A 15737-nucleotide genomic window follows, 5' to 3' on the forward strand; every position below is an offset into this window, starting at 1 on the left:
TCGTGCAGCACATGCACCCCCGGGGGTCACAGCCGCACACACACTCGCGGGGGCCCCGAGCACCGGCACGGCCCCTCCGTCCCCCCAGCTCCCTGCCCGGTCCCCAGCCCCCAGCCCCACGCCGTGGGCCCTCGGCTCACCAGCAGGCCCAGGCTGGCGAACGCAGAGGCACAGCCCCCACCCCCACCCGTCACAGGCTGTGACACACGGAGCCCCTCGTTCGCCTCACACCGCCCCCCCCAGCAGCTAGTTCTGGGGACACCGTTCCCACCCCGTGGCTGGAGGTTAGAGACCCCCACTCACTCCAGGAGGTGACGCCAAATCCCTTGACGAACACGCAGGTCCCACCAGTAGCCGGCACTTGGTCCTTGCAGCACACGCTCACCCGGGGCAGAGTGAGACGACGCAGAGGAATAGTTACAAAAATATTTAATCACACAGAATCACAGAATGGTTGGGGTCGGCAGGGACCTCTGGAGATCACCCGGTCCAGCTCCCGGCCAGAGCAGGGTCACCCAGAGCAGGTGGCACAGGAATGCGTCCAGGCGGGGTTGGAATGTCTCCAGAGACGGAGACTCCCCCACCTCTCTGGGCAGCCTGTGCCAGGGCTCTGCCACCCTCACAGCAAAGAAGTTCCTCCTCGTGTTGGGATGGAACTTCCTATGGTCAAGTTTGTGCCCGTTACCCCTTGTCCTGTCCCTGGGCACCACTGAGAAGAGCCTGGCCCATCCTCCTGACACCCACCTTGGAAGTATTTATAAGCGTTGATAAGGTCCCCCCTCAGTCGCCTTTTTTCCAGACTCAAGAGACCCAAATCCCTCAGCCTTTCTTCACAAGAGAGATGCTCCAGTCCCCTCAGCATCTCGGTAGCCCTTTGCTGTCCCCTCTCCAGCAGTTCCCTGTCCCTCTGGAACCGGGGAGCCCAGAACTGGACCCAGCACTCCAGGTGCGACCTCCCCAGGGCAGAGCAGAGGGGGAGGATGACCTCCCTCCACCTGCTGGCCACGCTCTTCTTGATGCCCCCCAGGACGCCATTGGCCTCCTTGGCCACCAGGGCCCACTGCTGGCTCATGGGCATCCTGTTGTCCCCCAGGACTCCCATGTCTCTTTCCACAGAGCTGCCCTCCAGCAGGTCACCCCCACCCTGTCCTGGTGCAGGGGGTTATTCCTCCCCAGGTGCAGCACCCTGCACTTGCCCTGGTTGAATTTCCCCAGGTTTCTCTCCGCCCAACTCTCCAGCCTGGCCAGGTCTCTCTGGATGGCGGCACGGCCTTCTGGGGTGTCAGCCACCCCCCCCAGCTTTGTGTCATCAGTGAACCTGCTGAGGGTGTGCTCTGTCCCTTCATCCAGGGCACTGATGAATGTATTGAAGAGGTCTGGCCCCAGCACTGACCCCTGGGGAACACCGCTCCTCACTGACCTCCAACCAGACTCCGTGCCCCTAATCGCGACCCCCTGAGCTCTGTCTTTCAACCAGTTTTCAATGCACCCCACTGTCCCTTCATCCAACCCACACTTCCTAAGCTTCCCCGTGAGGATGCTGTGGGACACCGTGTCGAACGCCTCGCTGAAGTCAAGGCAGACACCACCCACTGCCCCCCCCTCGTCTGTCCATCCAGCCACGCCGTCATAGAAGGCTGTCAGACTGGTCAGACGTGATTTCCCCTTGGTCAATCCATGTTGAGTACTTCTGATAGCTTTCTTTTCCTCCACAATATAAATATATATTACATATATATAATATAAGCACATATATATATAATATATTTAAAGAGATAGGACAGAGCGTAGCGGCCAGGCGCAGGGCTCGGCCACACTGGCCCCAGTTTATACTTGAGTGGCCCCTTTTACCCCGCTTTCTGCCTCCCCTTTGTTCCTCCTGGCTCCCCTTCGTACTGTCCCTGACTGCACTGAAGGTCCTCAACCCTCAGCGGAGCAGAGACACGCTCCAATCGCACGTTCCAGCAGCGACATGTTCTCCAGGCGTTTACGAGAAGGAATAAATACAAAGCAATACTGGAGACAGCAGTCTCATTTCCACCCCACAAAGCCCCAGAGCGTGTGGTGGGACTGTTCCACTCAACACTCCCTGGAAGCTCCTTTGAGCTTCCAGAAGTTGCTCTCTCCACTCTGGCAAGGCTGAATTTCACCTGAGCTTGACACACACACCCAAAAAATCTCTTCTTAGCCACTGGACACCAGAGCAGACTGCTCCTGCCCTGAGCGGCGTGTTCAGCAGCAGGAGGACACCACCAGTGAAGGCATCCACACGACCCAGAAAGGAACTGACGTTATGGACGCTACGGATGTGATTTAAAAACGGTCCGCTGGCTTTCTTTTGAGCGTAAAGGAGCTGCTATAGAGGCGGACCTTCCCTGAGGTTGCGTGAACCTGTATCTCTCATCTTGCTGTTTTCCATGGCTTCTTTGGGTGGGGGGATGTCCCTCACCCACTGCTGCTGGGGTCAGGATGCTCGTTTGCTCCTTCAGTGAATTTGGGTCATTTGGGTAAACTGGGCTGGAGTTTGATGTTGATACGGGTTCCTATCACCATCTCTGGCTTGCCGCGGCTCGCGTGCGAGAACCAGCCTTTGCAGACAGCGCTACGGGGAAAAGCGGCTCCCCCCTTCCAGCTGTGAGAAGCGCCCACGGACACTGAGGGTGGGGAGGTTGAGCTTGAGGCACCTGTTTTGAGGGGAGGTCCTCTGCCAACAGCTGCCTGTGGCAGGGAGGCGGGCAGGGCCGAGATATTGGCACTGCATCGGGAACCAAGGTCTCTTGTTCCAGCAGCTTCCCACCAGTGGCAACCAAGTCAGCCCAGCAAGGCAGGCCTGAGACGGGGTGGTTCAGAAGGCTTATTGCTGATTTGCACCATGGATTTGGCATCGAGAGGTCAGAATTCAGGCACTGGTAAACTTACCAGTGGTAAACTTACTCCCGTAAGCTGAGTAACAGGAGCAAACGCAGACCGCTTTCCCCGGCCTAGCTGAACTCCAGGTCTTCCATGAGGTATGGGTCTACCACCTGGAGGATCTGGTAGAGCTGCTCCTGGGCCCGCACCCCTTTCTTCTTAACTAGCTCCAGCAAAACTCGATTCTTCTTTTTACTTGTACCTTGACCTAGCACCTCCTCCTCTTCGTCGCTGTTGATGACATCTGCATCCCGTAAGTGCAGCAGAATGGTGGGGAGCTGCCTCATCCTGGAGCAAAGTGCGGTTTTGTACTCCATCAGGAAGGCTGCACCTAGCAGACACCAAGCCCACGTTACTGTGCTGCTTGTGGCCAGGCAACCGCAGGCGAGTGCCACGCTGTGGTACGTGGCACCCTAAGCCAGCGGACACCACGGCTACGCACTCTGTCCCACAGCCACGTGTCTCCACCCCTCCACCAAAAAGGATGGGCCCCCTGTGCACCAGCGGTGGGAGCACTGGAGGCAGGGCAAGGAAGGGGGCAGGAATGCGAAGCCAGAGCTGGGGGAGGTGAGGTCGGTGGTAGCCCCCATCAGCTGCCAGCAACTGTCCCCTCTGGGATTCCTACAGCGTCTGGGCACGAAGTTGCCATCCTATCCCCTGCCCTGCAAGGTGAGGACCTCCTAACTCAGAGCACAGGTCCCTCAAAGCTCTGAGCTCTCAGAGGATTCCAAGTGGTTTGTAAAGAAACAGAGCCTGGAAAGGCAGCCGATGCCAGCGGAGTGCTGAGCAAGCCGCGGGTCAGCGCGGTGGGCAGCGCTGCCCGGCTTCTGCTCCCAAGCTCCACCCAGCCCTCCTACGTGAGGCTGAGGTGTGCACCCAGACGGGCGTCTCCTTGTAGAATCACAGGATGGTTTGGGTTGAAGGCACCTTAAAGCCCCCCCAGTGCCACCCCCTGCCCTGGGCAGGGACACCTCCCACCAGCCCAGGTTGCCCCAAGCCCCGTCCAACCTGGCCTTGAACCCCTCCAGGGATGGGGCAGCCACAGCTTCTCTGGGCAACCTGGGCCAGGGGCTCACCCCGCTCAGAGTGAAAAATTTCTTCCTCATGTCCAACCTAAACCTGCCCTCTCTCAGTTGAGAGCTGTTGCCCCGTGACTTGTCCTTGCTTTTGTCTGCCACCCCCCTCTCCTGGTACTCTTGGGCAGGCTGTAGGCCAGCGTGGTGATTCCACACGCGTGGCAAGGAAAAAGAATAAAGCTGAAATTTCCAAATTTGTGTCTAAGCAAGCCAGGCCTATCTGCTTCAACCTGTGGCTGAGGTGCCTGGGTGTCCTCTTGGATCTGGCCTTTTGTCAGCAAGACGAGATGCAAGAGGCGATGATGAAGTGTTGTGGCCCTGGAGAGATTCGGCTGGGACAATATGTTGAAAACCGCTGGGCAGCAGGTTGTTGTCACTGTATTTGAAGCAAGTGGAAAGCAAAGCCCCTTGGTCAGAAACTCCCGGCCCTGCTGTCCCCTCTGCCAACGCCCGGCCGCGGGCTCCTCCCCAGAGGCACGGCTCTCATGGAAAACACTCCCGTTTGGCACAGGGGCTGCCAGCCCCCAAGCTGGCTGTATGGGACGCGGCAGCTGGACCATTCACTGCAACTCCAGTGGAACGTTAGCTACGGACCGGGAACTTTACTAGCTGCAGCTCATTCTCCGTCACAGCAGCATGTCTGGCCCCAGAAAAGGCAAACCAGTTAGGAGGGTCACCTGCTCTACGCCACTTTACCCACCAGCGCGGCACAGAACGTGCTGTCGACAGGGCGGGAATAGAAGTTTGAGGCTGCAGCTTTACGGCTTTTTGTCTAGAAACTATCATAAGGCTGGGAAAAGAGGCTGATAAACCAGAGGACAGAGAGCTCCAAAGAAAGAGATTCAGACTCCAGAGGCGCAGCTCCGAAACACGGTACTGACCTGACGAGGCCTTGAAGACACGGGCAGAGTGGTCAATATCACCTGAAAGAGAAAGGAGAGAGATCACCGCAGGTGCCATCACCGAAATGATGGTGCCTAATCTTCCACAAGATCTTCCCCAGGTACCTAATCCTCCACGAAGCCGTCACCCGCTCCTGCCCATCTCTGAACTCGGCCAAGGTCCTGGGCTCTGCACGGCGGCAGGGGTTACTTTTAGGAGGTGCCACATTAGACTAACAGAGACGGGGTGCCGAGGCCCACAGAGCGGTACCGTACCCCACGCCTGCGGGATGCTGCTGCCCGCAGCTCCTCTGCCAAGCTTCCCCACAGGTGGGTGCTGCTACGTGACGTTAGTGGCACGTGTGGTGGCTGCTGAGCTGGCCCGGCAGCAGCTGGGCAGAGGCAAGGAGATTAGGAACCTGCCGCTCTGGAGCTGGGTGCGCCTCTGTCCTGCCAGAGGACACGCGAACACGAGTCTTGGCACCCGCCATTGCTAACCCCGCTCCTTCTGCCTCCACCACCCGCTGTCCCGGCCGAAGTTCTGCACGGGACTCAGGTCAGTACAGTCAGCCCTAAAGCAGAGCAGTTGTAAGCCACGGTCTCTTGATGCCACCAGAGCAGTCCCCACGCCACCAGCAGGCTTGCTGCGTGCCACCTTTGTGACGCCGCCGTGAGCAGAGGCCTGTGGTGAAGGCAGGCTCTGGTCCACCTGGCCTCACCCCCATCCTGTGGCTCTGGGTCTTGCTTCGCACGTTGGTGTCGCACCAGCAGACCTGGAACAGTTAGTGCTGGCTGGAACACGTCGGTTTTTTAAGATGTTGATTTTCACTAAAATCGTGGCATTCTCCTTACCTCCTCTGCATCGCACAGTGCTTGCACTAGCACGGCCGTGGGGGTTAACGGACTTTTACAAATAAGTAAGATTTCTATGCAAACAGTAGTCAAGAGAGCAGAGAGACACCAATAGCTCCGTCACGCTCTCTTAAACCCCAGCATCTGAAACTCCACGTTAAATCTGAAGCTCTGCTCTACTGCCATCGGGGTGTCCTTTCAGGTCCCTGTTCTTCAGCGGCCAACTGCTGCCCACGCAGGTTTGCTTTCCCTGCAGGATGCACGGACGACTGCGACCACAAAATGTGCGAGACCTGCTTCGGTGGTGCCCCTCCGCTTTTGCTAAGGTGAATGAGACCCAGATGGACCTGCTGCTCCTACCTGATCTCAGTGATGCCTTCCAGACCTCAGTGCCATCGCGCGTGTCTGTCATATGGAGCCCAGTTCCCCCTCCCATGTCCGCGATGTAAATCTCGACAAAGGGCTGCTGTTCGTTCAGATTCTTGTGGCAAAGTGGCAACTGTTCCTGCAAAGGTAGGAAGCAAGTTGAGTCTCTGTCACCGTGGGGAGCTGCAGTGAATTCCCGTGCTTCATCCTGCGTTTCCTGGCCGTACCAGCAAGAGGAAAGACAAGGGAAGATGCACATCAGGGCTCTGCTGCACTGCACCAACCAAATTTTGGTTGGAAGGGACCTCTGGAGTGTCTCATCTGACCTACCTCTCAAAGATGGACCAACATCAAGTCTAGATCTGCTCAGCTGGGGCTTTGTCCAGCTGGGTACCGAAAACCTCCATTTTCAGCAGAGATTCACCACCTTCTGGCCCTCTCTGATGGCTGCATCTCCACCGAGTGATGAAGTTTTTCCTAACGTTTGGCCCGAACTTCTCAGTTTGCAGCTTACGGCTTTTACCTCTTTTACCTGACACGGCCGGGAGCTTGGCTCCGTCATCTTTACAACCACTCTTCAAGGCAGAGGGCCCAGTTACTCCCTGGCCATTCCAGGAAGCGGGAAAACCAAATCCTTCCTCGTGATTCATGGGTTTAAGACTGTGTCTCAATTAAGCTGAAGGTCCTGGCTGTCTGGGGCTGCGCTCAGCTCGGTAACAGGGTTGTAGCTGGAAGGGGAGATGATGAATAAGCTGGAGGGGAGGGATGCCAACCCGGAAAGGCTGGAGAACTTGCTGGCAGGAAGCTCATGCAATTTGGCAAAGGCAAATGTAGAGTCCTGCATCTGGGATGGAATAGCCCCACATCAGACGGGAGCCCGGGCACTGGGTGGACACAGAAATCAGCTTCACAGGGAAGGACTCGGGAGCCCTGGTGGGCATGCAAGTCGAACAGGAGTCAGCGCTGTGCCCGGGGAGCAAAGCTGGCCACGTCCCTGTCTGTATTAGCAAGACCACAGCCAAAACAGTGAGGTCAGGGATTCCTTCCCCCTGCTCAGCACTGGCGAGGCCGCATTTGGGCACTGGGTCCAGTTTGGGGCTTTCCAGTACAAGAAAGATGTGGACATCCTGGAGCTCCAGGCTGGCGTGCACGATACGCAGAGGCAGAGGAAGAGAAAGTAACGGGGAGAACTAATCACTGTCTTTAACTACACAAAGGGGGACTAAAGAAAAGACAGAGCCAGCCTCCTGGAGGTGCACAGCGATGAGATGAGAGGCAAGAGGCACAGGCTGCAGCAACAGAAACTGCGATTAGATAACAGATAAGGGAGGGGGGGATCACAATGAGGGCGCTACAACAGGGGACTAGAGACCCAGAGAGGCTGTGGTGTCTCCATCCTTGGAGATATTCAACCTTGACCGGACACGGCCCTGAGCACTTTGATCAAACTTCAAAACTCACATGCTTTGACCAGAGACCTCCTGAGACCCCATCCAACCTAAGCTTCTCTGGCTCCCATTTCATTATTATGGTGCAGTGCAGACCCACGAAAGGAGATTTTTGTAACCAGCCACGAACGCGCTGTTGGACTGCCATCAGCTGCTCCCAGGATGTCACAAACTCCTGTACAAAGCAAGTAACCACAAGGACTAAATGGCCAAACCTTCCCAGATTTTCCCAGACATTGCAATTCAATTGCCACAGGGCACGGTGCTCAAAATCAGAAATTCCCAAATGGATTTTCCATAGAGAAAGAAGTTATGTCACATCATGGCATAGAGAGAAAGTCTCTCTCCAGTCCCACTCCTAAGCTGAAGGAAAGTCACTGCAGAGGAGATGAGGATTAAGGACTTGGGACCACACCTGAGCCAACAGCTCTGAAATCCCTTCTTGCTATGCAGCTACGGTAAGTCCAACAAGTCCCACGTTGTGATTTCTGCCATAAGGACAAACAAACACAGCCCCTTTGCGGCTTTGGGGTGGGCTCCATGCTCCTCCTGGGGATGTGCGTCATGAAATACCTTTGCCACTTGTACCCAGTACAGCTCCCTGCACCTCTGGCTCTGAGACCCAGTAAGACACGTTCTGGTAGCAGAATACGGCTGAAGACAGAGACTTCTTGTATTTTCTATTTCAGTGAAAAAAAAAAAAAAAAAAAAAAGGAACAATTCCACTTACTTCAGGTGTTATCTCTGCCTGCTTTGTACTGGTCACACGGTAATTGCGGCCCAAGAACAGAGTTCTGAATGGAGGAGGCTTGGGAATAAGCTTTGAATTCCAATTCACTTCTTGTTCTTCAATGGCCTGTAAACATCAAGCATTGCTTTTGAGAGAGGAAAAAAACCCAAGAGCTGTGAACTGGAGGTAGCCCTTGGAAAGTCAAGAAGAGAAGAGACCGACGCAGTCAGGAGAGACCGCTGGGTGGACTGCAGGCAGTGCTGCAGGCAGGCAGCTCCCGCTCGGCACAGGCAGGAACCTCCCGTGTGCAGGCAGGAACCGGGGCAGGGTGGTGCCCTGTCCCTCTGAGAAAGGGGGAAGGGCTCGCACCCCTCGGGAGAACGGCTGGCATGCAGCCACCGACTGCTGCACCGGCAGTGGCCAGCAAGTCCTACACCTGCTCCGTGTGGCAGAGCACCCTGTGCCATGGCTTCGCTCGCGCTAGGACACGCTGCGCCAGCCAGAAACACAATTCCTGGAGGCATCTGGGAAAGAGGAGAGTGGGGGAGATGCGGCGGGAGATGGGGGCACAGGACTGCGTGTGAGTCAGAGGCTGGTGGCAGAAAAACTGGGAGGCATCTCTGCTTATCAAATCCAGGCCCTGCTACTGCAGCCGCCCCAGATGTCGTCCTTTTTTAACCTGGTCAAGCTCCCTCCACCTTACCCGCTTCACGGACTTGTCATCTGGGATCAGGTAGAGGTGAAGAGTTGTACTTGCAGCACTGAGCTGCTGGAAGATCAACACCAAAGAGTGCACAGGGAGTGAACAGAAGGCTGAACGTATCTTCCTCCAAAGCACCCCGAGCGCTGAGAAGCTGGGATTCTCCAGGACAGCAGAGAAAGCCATCAGTCTGGTCGGACTCTCCAGGGTCATCTTCCCAGACTCAAAGTGGGCAATGGAGCACAGGCTGGTATTTACGTCTTCTGCAAGAGACGGCAAAGGCAACAAGGTTCTGTTTGTTCTTCCTGGCACCCTCTCAGGCCGCCTCCTTCTCTTGAAGGCTTCAGCAGCAGAAAGGAGACGTGTGCCCCCACACGATGACATGCTCTGCTTTAGGTCCCATGTGTGCCCCGAGCTTTTGGGGTTCAGCAGGGAGTGGCAGGCCTTTGGCAGCCCTCCTGCGGGTTCAGGAAACTGCAAATCTCAAGGTGGCAGCTTGGGACTGTGAAAATTGTCAGACTGCACCCGTGCAGCATCCTGCGTACAAGCGCCACACCACCGCGTACCGGGGAGGCAGTCGCTGCGTGATGGTTTTTCATCACCAGGGCAGCCTGAACATCCCGCGGTGACATCCCTAGGGGTTACTGGGTCAGAGAGCTCTGCTGACGTCCAGTCACCCGGGTTATCTCTGGAGCACACTTTGCTGTTCACCCGACAGACTGATACAATCGCAGCACGTTGCTTAGCGCAGCCGTGCCAGTGAAGAGTGCACAGAACCACGGTTCAGCTGACACGACTGCGCTTGCTGGGCTCTGGGCGGGAGGTGGAGCCACCCAACAAGAAACTCCTTTCGCAGCGCGCTCTGTTGCAGACTTGCCAGGAAGAGTCCCTCGGCCAGCACACCCAGTGCCTGCATCAGGGCATCCCCGCACGGGGGACTGGGACTCCTTTGCATGCTCTGCAGCCCAGCTGCGGGTGCTGATGCTCTTTCTCTGCTCATTAACAGTGGGTCACTAAGAGAGAGGGCTCAGAGCCAAGCCTTGTGGCTCCTCGTGTTGCCTGGGTGAAAATGGACTATTTTGTTCCACTTACTCTTCTGCCCAGGCCACCTCCAACCCACTGCATGGGTGGTGGTCCAGCCTGCGGGTGGGTGCAGCTGGTCGGCTCCCGTCCCGCTGGGGCAGAGCGGGGACAGCCGTCGCCATCCACAGCTGCCAGAGGTGCAAAGAGCTGAGAAGCTCTGCGGGGGAGCCCGACAGCTGGTGTGCAGCTGGGCTGGGGTAGTGCCCAGGGGTCACCGCGGCAGCAGGGAGGAGAGGGTGGGCAAGGAGAGGCTGGTGGTGTGGAGCGGGAGCTGGGGAAGGGACCGCTGAAGGCTTGATAGAACGCGAGGGAAGGATGAAGGACGCTAAAGCAAAGCGGAGGAATACAAGGGGGTACACAGGACCTTGGAGGGAAGGGAGAATTTGGCTCTGTCTGGAGAGAGAGGTCTCCAAGGAGCCAGAGATGTCGCTGGGGGCGGACGGGCTGAGGGATGGTGGCTCGGGAGACCCAGGTCCCTGTGGCTGCCGTACCTGCCAGGCAGATGAAGTGGGGGAGACACACTGCCTGCACAAACCCGGGCTGCACCTCGATGTGGAAGAGGGGTCCGGCAGGCATCCACATTTCCTGGTCAGCCTCGCTCAGGTGCGTGGTCCAGGTGTCGTATCTGTAGGTGACGGTCACTGCCGACTTCACCTCGAAGCCGAGGCCTGTGATGGAGCACCGGAAGATGCCTGCACCAGGGAGGTGAGCTCTGCAGGTGGGAGGGACGACAGGCTCATGCCACCTGGGATGGGGCTTTTGGAAGGTGCTCCTGCTTCACCCAACAGCTCTTACCGGTACGCAGTGTGGTGTCCCAGGAAGTCACGGATTCTCCTCGGTGTCACTTCTGGAAGATCCTGCAACACAAGCGTGGCCAGTTTGGGACTGAACGGCATGTTGTGCACTGGGTGCTGCTTGCAGGAGGAGTGCTGGGATTTACAGTGAAGCACGATGCAGCTTGGCGTGGGAGTTTGGAGCCTCGCAAGCAGCAGCAGGGGATCAGCAGCTGCTGCCTGGTGCCCAGAAAGGCACCACTCTCACCAGCGAAGAGGCCAGAAGAGTCATTGCCTGGCAACTCCTCTGCCCTGGGAGCCAAAAGAAGCACCGGCCACATCTGAGGCTCACGACCCCTTTAATGCGGATGCCTGTAGTGGTGCCCAAGAGAAATCCCGCGTGCAGGCACAGCAAGGAGGACGGAACGCTCACCCCACTCGGGCAGACACCACTGGGGTAAGGAAGGCATCGGTTAGTCCACACGTCCCCCATGCATCAGTAGGAAAGATGGACGTGCATGTTGGACATGCAGAGCAGCTCCCAGAGCTCCAAACTACGTGTTTCACCCACTGACTTTTAGGATGAATTTTGCAAATGGGAATTCCAGATAGGAAAGTTTCTGTTTCCCAAGACAGAAAGTGTTGGCTGCTGACTTTCTTGGGAGTAAAGCCTGGGCTTCTCCCTCTCTGCCATGGGGTATCAGCAGACAGGACAGTGGCCACAGGCAGACAAAATGTTTAGCAGCGAGAATAAATCTGGGATGTGAGCAAGTGGAATTTGTCTTCCCATGAACTCGGAAGCTAGGGCAGCCCGTGCTGAGTTAGCATAGCAAAATGGACCGGACTTTTCTGGCAGGTGAAGAATTGCTGTGAATAACAGCTTTTGAAGGCTCACCCAACGTCCCAGGTGACAGCCAGGGTCAGTCCCAGGCTCCCTGGTGTGCCATTTCCTTTGGGTGCAACAGTGCCCTGCCAGGACCGGCAAAGCCCTTACCTCCCTCACGCAGTCCTGGCAGTTTCCCTTCCATGGTGAGTCCATGTTTAGACTGCTATGGAATTGTCCAAAATCATAGCTCACCTGCAGAGGAGAACATAGGGGAAAGCGCTCACAAGCTGTCTTTCTCCCCTCCAGCCGTGCCTGCCTGCTGGAGGCAGCAGGAGAGGTCTTCTGAGAGCACGAGCAACATCTCCTGCATCAGTGCAGTGCTGGCCCTGCTCCCCGCTCCTGCAGGGAGGAAACAGGCCGGCATGGGAGCTGTGCCCGCCTGGCCTGCTGGCGGGGTGAGGTCCTCTCCTGGGCACGGGGGCAGCAGCTCCTGCCACCCAGCCTGGTGCTGTGGTGGCACCAGGCAGTGCTGGACCTCCCCCCGTCTGCCGGGCTGGCTGTGAGCCCGCGCGCTGCAGCCGTGCCTTCCTCCCCAGTCCCATGCTGCTCCTCCTCACTCAGGCACCCCAGCCTCAGGCATCACGTCCTGCGAGACCTCACCTCCGCGCTCGTCGAGGCCTTGTCTGGCACCAGCTCCCTTAGGGCTAAGCCTGCGAGTGGAAAAGTTGGAAGACATCGTCATTTCTGCCTCGTGTTTGAGAGAAGGAGCCATCCTCAGGCAGCCTTCACCCAACCTTCCCAATCCCATTGGCAGCCCTGGTCCCCCCGTGTACTACCACATCCTCCCACACCGCAACTTCCACATCCGCCTCCATGAACCGCGGCAGGGACGCGCTCACCACCGGGCAGCGAGCTGAGGTCCCACACTCGCCACCGCGCAGCTCCACCAGCCTCACTGCACCAGGTGGTCAGCGAGGACCAGGACACGGCCTTACCTGAAGACTCAGGTACGGGACCGACCCCCGAACGCGCCGCCATCTCGGCTCCTTCGGCCGCCTCAGAACATCCGGGGCTTCGGCTCCGGCACTTCCCGAGAAACCGAAAGCACCGGGGGTGACGTCAGGGCCGTCCCGCCAATCAGAGCGCCCTCGCTCCTGGCTGCGCGCTCCTGCCCGCGCCCGGCCCCTCCCTGCCCGCGCCCGGCCCCTCCCTGCCCGCACCGCTCCTCCCTCCCTGCCCGCGCCCGGCCCCTCGTGTCCCCTGGGCTGCTCGGTTCGCACAACCTCCCTCCCTTGTTACTTTCCCTTTCCCCCTTTCCCCAACCCAGCTCCTTTTCCAGGATTCCCTTCCCCGGGGAAGGCAGGGCAGGGCTGTGCAGGCAAGGGCAGTGCTTTTTTTCCCCAAGGGAATGGTGCGGCGGAGGCTTGGATCCAGCCCGGAAAGCAGGTCTGGGGGTGCCAGCGCGTCCCACGCCGGGTTACAGGGTCACCCCAGCGCCTGCCCTTCGCCCTCTCCCCAGCACATCCCTGCCCCCCCTTTCCTGGCAGCGCTGCGAGTGCCCGGCTGGGCAGGATGGCTCTGCCTGCCCCAGGCTGCACGGGGGGCCAGCGCGGCCCCGTCCCTGCGGCAGTGGCGTGGGGGGGGGGGGGGTAATTTGGGGGTGGCGGGAGCTGCAGGGCTGTGTGTTGTCACCTTCCTGCCCCCTGCAGAGCTGGCAGGGGGAGGCAGCGTGGCGGGCAGCTGCCTGCCCCTGCTGTCACGGCCCCACAGGCCCTGCCCCACAGCACCCACCAGCCCCACCGGCAGCCCCAGGACGGCTGAGCACGCTGCCACACACCCCAGGGCAGCCCAGGAGCCGGGCAGGAGGGGCAGGATCTGCTGGCGACATTCAGGGCTCCCTCTTGCCCTGGCACAGGGCGAATGAGGACATTTCAGCGACCGCCCCTGTGGTCCGGGCCGTGCCCAACGTGGGAGTAGCGTCAGGGTGATGGAGTCAGTGCCCGTAGCCCAGGGCTGCACGGTGACGACGGGGGCACGCGCTGCCCAGCAGCTCTGTGGTATTTATGGGTATTTATGGGGCTGCCCGCACGCCCTGCCGTGGCGGGTCCCTGCCCTAGCCCAGGTCACCCCACCGCGGGCAGAGCTCCGTCTCCCGCTGTTCCCTGGGCAGCTCAGCCCCGCAGTGCTGACGGTGTCTCTCTGTCCCTCCCCTGGAGCGACGCGCTCAGCCCTGCGAGGTGCAGCGAAAACAGACCCAAATCTTGTGTGCTTGTACCGCCTGCGGCGCACTGATGGAGCTCGCTCTTGCGATAATTCCCTGTAAAGCGATTTATCGACTCCTTCCCCCGGTCCAGCCCTTGCTGCTTGCTTGGCAGCTGCGTGGGAGCGGTTTTCCACACCAGAGGTCAAAAATCCTGTGGATAGGGAAACAGAAGAGGCCGTCGGCTGCCATGGGTCCCCGCTGTCAGCAGTACCGTGTCCCATGGGATGAGCTCTGCTCCATGCCCCAGCCGGGCACAGCACCACGTGCGGGAGTGCTCCTGCTCCGCTGCCTGCAGACGTACCCAGCGCACCCGGTGTCATTTCTCCTGCCTTAAAACTGAGGCAGCTCCATGAGGATCCACAGTTTCTCTCGCAGAGCTGTGGAGGTATGTGGCTCCCTGGAGCTCCCACCTCTGCAGGCTCTATCCACAGGTGGTTTCTTTAACAGCAGTGCAAACTGCAGCTGAACAGCCCAGTTAAGCCTCTTGTCTCATTCCGAGCAGGGAGCAAGGAACTAAAGCCGTGCATCAGAGGGCAGCGAACCACCTGGACAACCTCCGGGAGTCGTTAAGACAGCAGTGACACAAGACATTCTGTATCTGGGGGAGGAAAAACCTTCCTCTGTATCCAGGGTGGTCTCAAAAGTCATAGAGGGAAAATAAAGGACGTATTTGGGGCACGCAATAAGAAAAGGCACACAGAGATGCTGACACTCTGCCAAACGGGGTATGATGAAGAAGGAAAATAGTTCACTGGGGAGAACAGAAGCGTGCCAGGCAGGTGGGATGGGGGCAGAGATCCCCGTCTCCAAGGGCAGAGCAGAGAAACGTGAATCCAGAAGGAAAATGTAAAACAAGTGACCTGGGAAAGGAGGGGACAGGATGTTTCCAAGGGAGCGGGGATGACCCGGGCTGCAGGCGGCGCTGCCCGGTCCCTGCTTGACCCAGCGGGAGCCAAACCGCCTCTTTGCATGCCCGGGGCCGGAGTGGCCACCCGGGCCACGGGGACACCGCGCTCCGCTCGCCGCTGCCGGCGCCGTGTCCCGTGGGGGCGGGCGCCCGGCCCGGACCCTCCCCGCCCCGGCCCGCCCCTCCCCGCCCCGGCCCGCCGCGCCGGCAGCCGCCGCCGCCGCTGCCCAGGTAAGCGCGGGGGGCGGCGGGGCTCCGTCCCGGGGCTCATCCCGGATGGGGGGGGGGTGGTGGAGTGTGGAGGGGTCCCGGTGCGGGGCTGCTGCCCGCGGCTTGTCGGGACGCGGCTCCGGCCGTGGGGACCGGGGGGTGGGAGACCAAGGTTGGGGGGGGGGGTCCCAGGCGCGGGGGCGGCGGGGGACGGAGGCGGCGGGGCGCAGCGCCGGACCCGGAGGCTCCTCGGCCGGGGAGAGGCGGCCGCCGCAGCGGTGCGGGAGCGCCGCTTGTTTTCGCATCTCTCTGGAGATGCGGCAGTTGCTTAAGAAACCGAAGCAGCGAAAAAAAACCCCAAAAACCAACCCCCAAAGCCCGGGTTGCGATTGCTGCCGGGGAAAAGCCGCGTTTCTCCCCAAGTCCCCGGTTTTGGGGGTCTCTTTGTCCCGCCCCCCCCCCCAAACCCACCGTGTCCTCCAAGTTTGTTCGTCCCTGGTTTTGGGGGGACCGTAACCCCTCCCGGGCGCACAGCCCCGGGTTTCCCGGCCCGGCGGTGGGGGGCCGGCGGGATGCGGAGCGTCCAGGCGATACCCGCAGGTGCGAATCTGCCTTTGCGGGAGTGCGGGGGGTGTGGGGGGGGAAACGGTGTTAGCGAAAGTGCGGCAACTGCACCGTCTCCTTTGGGAGGGAGCATCCAATTCCCAGTGCG

General features: G+C 59.2%; 2 protein-coding genes across 5 annotated transcripts in view; one reads left to right on the top strand and one right to left on the bottom strand.

Moving 5' to 3' along the window:
- Window positions 1–412: 412 nt before the first annotated feature.
- LOC141750804 (NACHT, LRR and PYD domains-containing protein 1a allele 5-like) lies at window positions 413–12761 on the bottom strand. Of its 3 annotated transcripts, none has more exons than XM_074606545.1 (10): window positions 12641–12753; window positions 12306–12355; window positions 11814–11897; window positions 10842–10903; window positions 10538–10758; window positions 8967–9226; window positions 8264–8389; window positions 6080–6224; window positions 4868–4909; window positions 413–3241 (listed from the first exon to the last, which is right to left on the bottom strand). In XM_074606545.1, the coding sequence occupies exons 1-10, from the start codon at window positions 12681–12683 to the stop codon at window positions 2982–2984; spliced, it is 1293 nt and encodes a 430-aa protein (XP_074462646.1). In that variant the 5' UTR covers window positions 12684–12753; the 3' UTR covers window positions 413–2981. The 3 variants fall into 3 exon arrangements, with proteins under 3 accessions (XP_074462646.1, XP_074462645.1, XP_074462644.1); XM_074606544.1 differs by having other exon boundaries at window positions 11814–11892; window positions 12301–12355; window positions 12641–12752; XM_074606543.1 differs by lacking the exon at window positions 413–3241 and adding an exon at window positions 3263–4362 and having other exon boundaries at window positions 11814–11892; window positions 12301–12355; window positions 12641–12761.
- Window positions 12762–14920: 2159 nt separating this feature from the next.
- AIFM3 (AIF family member 3) overlaps window positions 14921–15737 on the top strand; it is a 51501-nt gene continuing 50684 nt past the window's right edge. For both annotated transcript variants that reach the window (XM_074606802.1, XM_074606803.1), the window contains exon 1: window positions 14921–15046. The gene's annotated coding sequence lies outside the window, so the exon portion shown is untranslated. The remainder of the gene's footprint in view (window positions 15047–15737) is intronic.

The sequence above is a fragment of the Larus michahellis genome, chromosome 13, assembly GCF_964199755.1.
Source record: "Larus michahellis chromosome 13, bLarMic1.1, whole genome shotgun sequence".
NCBI lineage: Eukaryota > Metazoa > Chordata > Aves > Charadriiformes > Laridae > Larus > Larus michahellis.

What these genes read in the sequence shown, in the direction of transcription:
- LOC141750804 (XM_074606543.1), bottom strand. Translation starts at nt 12,683, where the DNA reads ATGGCGGCGCGTTCGGGGGTCGGTCCCGTACCTGAGTCTTCAG. An exon ending in GCCAGGACTGCGTGAGGGAG is followed by an intron (nt 10,904 to 11,813) that starts GTAAGGGCTTTG and finishes CTTGTGTTGCAG; the next exon opens with GATCTTCCAGAAGTGACACC. An exon ending in TGTCTTCAAGGCCTCGTCAG is followed by an intron (nt 4,363 to 4,867) that starts GTCAGTACCGTG and finishes CTTCAAATACAG; the next exon opens with TGACAACAACCTGCTGCCCA.